Source organism: Acomys minous (assembly GCF_964271855.1).
Source record: "Acomys minous genome assembly, chromosome: 16".
Taxonomy (NCBI): Eukaryota; Metazoa; Chordata; class Mammalia; order Rodentia; family Muridae; genus Acomys; species Acomys minous.
Genome location: NC_140498.1, coordinates 21,980,891 through 21,989,506, shown reverse-complemented (window position 1 = coordinate 21,989,506; position 8,616 = coordinate 21,980,891). Strand labels below are relative to the sequence as shown.

The window sequence follows — 8,616 nt, the reverse complement described above, 5'->3', positions numbered from 1 at the left end:
CTATGTAGACCAGGCTGCCCTCAAACTCATAGAGATAGGTCTGCCTCTGCCTCCTGAGTACTGGGATTAAAAGCCTGTGCCACTACCCTATTTATTGATAATTGCATTTCAAAGAGAGCTAAATCTTAGGTCTTGAAATAGATATTTCTGAGTCAGAGACATTATTAAAGCAAGAACCTCACAAATCTTTGGAGAGACTTTAAAAGAACAGGGCATAGCGGCACAAACATAATGAGTTTAAAGGTAATTGTTATTACCTTTACCCCTTCCATCTTCTCTTCTTCCTCCTTCTGTCTCTTGGGTCCTTCCAGACTTCACTTTCCTGACTCTTAAACCTACAGCCCCTTTTAAGCCTACAGGCCCTTTTATTAAAGCCATTCCTCCCAACCTACCATTTAGTTACCGCTGACCCTTCCTTGTGCTCGCCAATTTCCCCACCTGTGTCCTCATTCCTTCCTCTCTCATGAGAAACAATTGCTGCTTGGTACACTTGAAAGAAGCTGAGAGAAAATGGATTTTTTTTTTAACCTCAAGAGGAAAGGGTAGGGCAGTGTAAAAGGGCTAGTCTCTGCCTTTGGGGAGGAAAATATTTTGTTTTATGCTCCTGAGATAGCCAATAAAGCTTTGTTTGCTTGCTTTTTTTTTCCCTCAGGGTCATGGCAGAGGAGCTCTGGAACCATTCCTCTCTGTCCAGCTTCATCCTTGCAGGGCTGTTCAGCCACTCATCTTATGACTCCTTCTTCTTCTCCCTGGTGCTTCTGGCCTTTGGGGCTGCTGTGCTTGGTAACACCCTCCTCCTGATGCTCATCCAGGCTGATAGACGCCTGCACACCCCTATGTACTTCTTCCTCAGCCAGCTCTCCATCATGGACTTGACTATGACATGCACAGTGGTGCCCAAGATGGCAGCCAACTTTCTCTCAGGCAGGAAGCTCATCTCCCTGGGGGGTTGTGCATCTCAGATCTTCCTTGTGGTCATGGTAGGAGGAGCTGAGTGCTTCCTCTTGGCCGTCATGGCCTATGACAGGTACGTGGCTGTCTGCTACCCACTGAGGTACCCTGTGCTCATGAACTGGAAGACCTGCTCTTTATTGGCCATGGCATCCTGGATGGGTGGGATGGCAGACAGTGTGATTGATGTGGGTGTGGTCTTCAGCTTCCCCTATTGTGGATCTTTAGAGGTGGACCACTTCTTCTGCGAAGTCCCTGCCCTGTTGCGCCTCTCCTGTGCAGACCCCTCACTGTTCGAGGACCTCATCTATGCATGCTGTGTGGTGATGTTACTACTGCCTCTTGGGGTCATTGTGGCTTCCTATGCACGGGTCCTCACTGCCGTGATTAGGATGCCCTCCACTGAGGGGAAACAGAAGGCCCTCACCACTTGCTCTTCTCACCTGGCTGTGGTGAGCTTTTACTACGGGGGAGCCATATTTAGCTACATGCAACGGGCCTCAACTAGGACACCAATGGGAGATAGAGCCACCTCCATCTTCTACACTATCCTTACCCCAATGTTCAACCCACTCATTTACAGCCTGAGGAACAGGGAGGTAACTGGTGCCCTAAGGAAGATGCTGGGAAGGTGGGGCTTGTAGGGATCCCCAGCATACCTTCCTCTGCCTTCTTGTCCTATCTGTCCCTTCCTCTTTCCAGGCTTCCCTCTCATCCTTATTTTTCCTTTATGCCTTTTTGGGACCTCTCAGGCTCTATAGAACTAGGCTGTGAGCTGAGAGTAACCTGTGAGCATATAGGACACCTAGAGGGATAGATTCCCGTTAGCTTCATGCGACCCTTTCCTCCTCTGAGAAACACCATTTTGAGGATTCAAAGCCCTCTGTGAACTGAAGAAGCAGCAGACACCCTGTTTCCGGCATCCTGAAGTTGACCTTTGCTCTAGCTCCATGTTAAGCTAGGGATGTGGCTCGGTTGGTAGAGTGCTTGCTAGCATGCACAAAACCCTTGAGTCCACTCCCAGCACGTGAACCAGACATGTTAGACCATGTCTATAATCCTTGCTCTTGGGAGGGAGAGGCAAGAGAGCTGGAAATTCAAGGTCATTCTTAGCTATACATTGGGTTCCAAGCCCAAGTCATGAGCTGACCCTGTTTAAAACAAAAATAATGAGCAAGAAAACAAATCCAAAGAAACCATAATGAACCAAGACTGAAAACCTTTCACAACTCGTTTTTCCATTGAAATGTGGTACATATGTAAGAATTGAGGAACTTTGGGCATGGTCACTTCTCTGCGGACTTCACATTCCTCATCTATACAACCATGGTTGTCGATAAAATCACCGAGGAATTTCTAGGCACTCACTAATAACATTCTTTTCTGTGAAACTCCATTTTATGTGTCTTGTTATTAGGAAATACAGTTCTGTATCTTTCCACAGCCATACTTTATCTTTTCTATTAAAAGATAGAATTTCAGTGTGTTGCTTAGGCTAAGCTGGGCTCAAGTGTCCTTTGACTTCAGGACTGATGTCAGACAGAAGGTCCTTGTAACAAGATAACAATAGAAATGAGACCAAGTCACACATTATAAGCAAGATAGGTAAACTGTTTCAACATCCGCCTGAGCTGGGTGGCCTCAACTACAGCTAAAGACAGAGCTCTGACCCTCAGTCCGGATCAGGCTGCTGGTCACTGGACAAAGGGGACCACAGACTTTTATTAACTTTGGAGTTATAAGGTGAAGAATGGTAATTGTACACTGGTCAGGGCCACGGTCTCAAAAGTTTGTCATCTGTGCTCAAGCTTTGTGACCTTGTACTTGGCCGACTACTGAGCGCTGGACTTTCCCAGGAACTGCTGCATAACAGTACCACTGTCTTGTGTAAACATCCCAGCTTTGTGACAGGCTGGAGCACATACAATGTTTATCTTGACAAGAAAGCATAAGGTCAAGGTAGAAGAAACATATGCCAGCTCCAATGGGCAATAGGCCAAGCTAGCCATGTGTTGCAGCCCTGGACACAGTTCTCAAATGTTCAGCACAGCCACATGTAGAGTAGCGCACTTTGCTCAGAGGTTCTGAAGCAGCCAAGGACATAGACTCGCTATACTGGCCAAGATGCCGGCCTTTCATCTCAACGAAGTCATCTATCAACATCTATGGGTTCAAATGAAGAATCAGCGTTTTTAGCAAACGCAGCCCTCACGTTTCTGCAGAGCAACCTTGGCAACGATGATCATAATGCACGTGTGAGCGCTGTTCTCTGTAATGGAGCTGGCGGGCAGCTAAGGTAGACTGCACAGTTGTTCCATAAACACTCTGGCTTTCTGGACAAATTCAATGTCCTATAGCAAAGCCATGTAGCGTGTAAGGGATGGAGGCAGAGAAAAACATAGATCATGCCTTTAATGTGGAACATGTAAGGAGCCCAGAGTTTATTTCATCACCTTGGGGTGGTCCCTGTTGCAGGACTACAGACGCTTGCCTACCTTTGATCTTTTATCCTTTCTTTAGTTCTGTTGTGTTGGAGATTGGGTCCAAGCTTTACAGATGGTAGGCAAGGGCTCTACCACCGTGCTGCACTCCCAGCTTTGTACCTTAAGCATGGAATCAAAGTGTGGAAACATTAAGAAGGCCACATGGTATTGATTACTAGGTTGATTTTCAGCTTTCTGCAGATGTAAGTAATAAGTAAATGTATTATATGCAACAGCTGTGTACAGTGACGTTTAGCTGTATCCATATTTGGAAACAATTGCTATGGGAATGTGGCAATCTCTCACAGGTGGGCTTTAAGCAATGGGAAATACAGTTATTTGTAAATAGCTCACTCTACACCTGTTGTTCTCAACCTGTGGGATGTGGTCCCCAAGGACCACTGGAAAATGCAGATATTCACATTACAATTCATAACAGTAACAAAATTATAGTCGTAAGTAGCAATGAAAATAATTTTGTGGTTGGAGGTCACCACACACGAAGAACTGTATGAAAGGGTCGCAGCTTTAGGAAGGTTGAAAACCACTGATCTAGCCAATCAAGAGAGTTCATGGGCAGATTGATTTTGGAGGGGGCAGTAATGCTAAGGATGGAACCCCAGCACCCAGAATGCTTCTCTATCATTGAAACCAAAGGAGAAAGAGAAATAACAGGTAAAGAGACCACTGCAGATAGGACTCTGCGTTTCATGTTAATTTTTTGTTGCAAGTGCTTTGTGTTGTTTTTGCTTCATTTGAGATGACCATGCCTTGTGCTACCCTGGCTGACCTCAAACTCTCTATAGAGCTGACAATGACTTTAAACCCCTGGTCTTTCTGTTTCTCCTCATGATGGGAATATAGGCATGGGCCACCACACCAGAATATCTATGGAGACAAATATTCAGGAGGGACTTAGGAAGTACTTTTCGGGTGTTTTGTTTTTGAGACTGTGCTTCATCTCACTATACATCTCATTATGAAAACAAGGTCTAGCCTTGAAGTTGTAATCATCCTCCACACCCCAACCACTAATTGCTGAGATTACAGGCATGTACCACCGTACCCAGCACAAGAGATAATGTTTTGACCCGTATTTTCAATAAAGACCTCCTCTAAACACATTAGACCAAAAAAAAAATGTATATTTAACTATTCCAGCATGTAAGACGCCTCTACCAGCTTCCTGGTACCTCATAGTATTTCAGGTAGCACATAGAGACACCCCTGAAGGAGGAAACACAGTCTAGCCAGTGTGAGAAGTTAGAGCTCTGAGGGGGGGGGGGAGGGGAGGAGTTGCTTGGGTTGGTTGGTTGGTTTGCGTTTGGGAGCCAAGGACCCAGTATATAACCTAGGCTGGTCTCCATCTCATTACCTATCCACATGGTGAGATTATAGATGTGTACCAACATACCAGCTACCATGTTTTAATAGATCCACTCAGGGCCACAGGGAAGGTCCTGCAGTGATTGGCATGACAGGTTATGAAACTTGGATCAGGATAGAAAGGAGTGGCCAATAGTGAGCAGGGTCTGAATATGTTCTGAAGTTTAAATAAAAAGGATTTTCTACCTTATTGTCAGGGGGAAAAGATCAAGATAGAGAAGCATTAGCTTGCAGTGCTCGTGACGAAATAGGGGGCTCTTTGTGTTATTTGGTTTGTTTGTTTGTTTGCTTTAATATCATGCTGGGTATCAAGCACAGAGCCTCCTACATGCTAGACAAGTGCTCTACCACTGAGCTACAGCTGCAGCCCAAGGAGGAAGCATCTGTGAATCAGGTGGTAGTAGTCACTCACATAGCAGAACCTCTAAACTGGACTGCAGACATCCTTGCCCCAAGGTGAGTCAACCTCACAGCCAACCTCGGCAGGACACTTTGCCTAAACTACCCAGAGACTGAGAAGGCACCCAACCCCTTCTTACAAAACAGTTAACTTGCCCTTCAAGAAGACTGTTCCAGAAACTTCAAGAAATACTACACAGTCTCCTCAGCACAATGAACTCTCTGGCCATTGTCCAATGTCCCCCCTCATGAGCACCCTCTACTAGTACTTTGGTCAAAACTCATTTTTTTTTGCTACCATTTCTTAGCAATACCAAACCTAAGCCCTGATTAACAAGTGGTGTAATTTGTAAGCTGTACAACTGTAAATGTAACCCTGTGAGCACATTCTCAACATTGCTTGAATCTGCGTCTTTCTAGATTGCAATCCTAATGTTAGCGTCCTGTTAGAAACTAGGGAGCCTGAAGGCCATTGGCAGGCTCTCCCTCATAATCATCTTGGGACCCCCCCACACACCTTCTGTGTCCATGGTAACACTAATTTCAAGGAAGAGGAGCACATGACAGTTGCCATTCTTGATAATTGGAAGTCCCCCGTGGGAGAGGGAGGCAGGTGGAGGTTGTAGGGCTTTGCTGAGGTCTGTTAGGGGAAAGCAGCCTGCTTTATATCTATCTAACTTAATTGTTTTTCCTCTTGGTAAAACAGGATATTTTAATTTAGGATTTAAAAAAAAAGTTTATGTTAATGAGCATTTGCCTCCATGTGTGAGTGTTCCTAGCATGCAAGCCTAGTGCCCTCGAGGAAACCAGAAAAGGGTATTAGATTATCAGGAACTAGGGGTCCAGGTGACTGTGAGCTACCATGTGGCAGCTAGGAACCAAACCTGGGTCCTCTGCAAGTAACCACTGAGCCATCTCTCCAGTTCAAAGCAAGTTATTTTATAAATTTGTTATTTTTTTAATCTGTTACTTTTTTTTTTTTTTTTTTTTGGTTAGGAACATGGCTTTCTATGAGAAAACAAAGGCATGTTGTTGTTCCCACCATTAAGAGTTATTCCAAATCTCCGGCCAGGAAAATTGCCCTTCAGGAAGACTGTTCCAGAAACTTCAAGGAATACTACGCCGTCTCCTCAGCACAATGAACTCTCTGGCCATTGTCCAATGTCCCTCAAGAACGCCCTCTACTACTACTTTGGTCAACACTCACTTTCTTGCTACTACTTCCTATTAACATGATACAAAAAGTAAAAAGCATGGATTTCCTGTTTTAGTTGCAAGGGCAGTAAATTATCTCCGTTTAAAAGAAAAAAAAAATATTCCCACCATGGGACCACAAAGATGGCTCAATAGCTAAAGTGTTTACTCTGAAGCACAAGGCCCTGAGTTGGCATCCTCTACATCAGGTGTGGTGGCACTCTCCTGTAACCCCAGCACTGGGGGAAGGAAGGCAGAAACAAGAGGACCCCTGGGGCTTGCTAACCATCCAGGCAGGCTAGCTAGTCAGTGAGTTCTAGGTTCCATGAGAGACCCTGCCTTAAAACATAAGGTAAGAGAGTGATAAAGGAATGTACCCAAAGTCAACCTCTGTCGTTCTGTCTTTCACATGAACACAGACAAACATACTAACACACACACACACACAAGCCGAGCACATGGGCCTGAAAAACATTCGCACCAGGAAAATGTCTAGGTAGTATGAATGAGTTTATCTTGAATAGTAACAAATAGGTGTCTTTCGACCTCTAGCCTACGTAGTAAGAGCCTGTCTCACCAACAAATCATCTTTCCCTTATCACTATGGAACTAATTAATCATGGCTTCTGACCATTTAAAACTACAAAGAGGTACTTAAAACATTAACAGTCCCCAAGTATTTCCCCCCTCCAGAGACCGTCATTCAACTTTTGTGTCTATTCTCTTTTGATTTGTTTGTATTTGTTTGTTTCCAACACAGCTCTTTGAATCTAACAAACTTGAAGCCTACTGCAAAGCATATTGAGCCCTGGCCAATCAGTTAACCAGAATCACCACCTTTGCTTTCAGGGGAGTGGTGGTAAGGGACATGTGAGACTAAATTAGCCATTGTGCTTACATTACGTAGCTCTTAAGTTTTTAGTATTTTTGGGCTTCTATTCATTTTCCTTTGACCTAAAGTCTTATCTCATCCTTGAAAATGTAAATGATCTTGCAGCCCATCACTGTTGTAATACTTCCCCTCTTCTTCCTCCTCTTCTTCCCTTTTCAACTCCTCCTCCTCTTTCTTCTTCTGGACCTAGGGGAAGCTCAAGGACAACTTTATTAGTGTTCAAGGCAAACTGATACAGATGAGATAAAAATCCTGGTAGCCGCAAGATGAAGAAAACATGATGCCTTTTAAGTTAGGCACAGAGTAAAAAAGAGAGACGGCTTCTTAAAGAAAAAAATCACTCCCAAGAATGGAAGGATGTTAAGGAGTGGGAAAAAGATCCCTGAAGCCAAGCCTCTCCCCTTACTTTAAAGAATGCTTTGTTTGTTTGTTTGTTTGTCTCTCATATATTAAATTCTGACTGCAATTACCCCTTCTTTTCTCTCCTCTCAGTCTCCCCCCACCTCCCCTCTCCCCTCGCCTCTTCTCTCCCCCCAGATCTACTCCTCCTCTATTTTTCTTCAGAAAAAAAATCAGGCCTTCCAGGGCTATCAACTAAACACGGCATAATAAGATGCCATAAGACTAGCTACATCCCCTCATGCTAAGGCTGGACTAGGCAACCCAGCAGGAGGAAAAGGGTCCCAAAAGCAGATAGAAGAGCCAGAGCCAACCCTTCAGTCCCACTGTTAGGAGTGCCATAAGACACTAAGCTACACAATCATAAAGTACATCAGAGGACCTAGGTCAGACCCATGCATGCTCCCTGATTCTCGCTTTAGTCTCTGTGAACCCTTTTGATGCCTGGTTAGTTGATTCTGTGGGCCATGTTCTTGTGGTGTCCTTGACCCCTTTGGCTCCTACAAAATTTCCTTGCCATCTTCTATGGGATTTCCCGAGCTCTGCCTAATGTTTGGCTATGGGTCTCTGCATTTGCTCCCATCAGTTGCTGGATGAAGTCTCTCTGAAGACAGTTATGCTAGGCTCCATATCCTAATATATCCTAAATATAGCCTGCTTAATCTATATAATGTTACTCGCATGTATGTTTTCAGGGTAATATTGCATTCTCGAAATCCTCATTCTCCCCTCCCCCACCCACTGTTGTGATCTGTGGTGGCGATCAAATGCACTGCCCCAAGGAGTTGAAAATACTCGATACCCCTTGTTAGGCAAGCGTTCCATTGACCCCCACCCCGGCCATATCGCCGTAATTATTAATTTCCATGCTCAAATTTCTGCATACATTGTGGTCAGAGAAGTCACTACAAA

At 44.6% G+C, this 8,616-nt stretch overlaps 1 protein-coding gene across 1 annotated transcript; it reads left to right on the top strand.

Annotated features, from left to right (window-relative positions):
- Positions 1-656: 656 nt before the first annotated feature.
- LOC311586360 (olfactory receptor 2V1-like) lies at positions 657-1,595 on the top strand (the record flags this gene model as incomplete). Its single annotated transcript, XM_084762314.1, has 1 exon — positions 657-1,595. The coding sequence occupies one exon, from the start codon at positions 657-659 to the stop codon at positions 1,593-1,595; it is 939 nt and encodes a 312-aa protein (XP_084618440.1).
- Between the last annotated feature and the right edge of the window lie 7,021 nt (positions 1,596-8,616).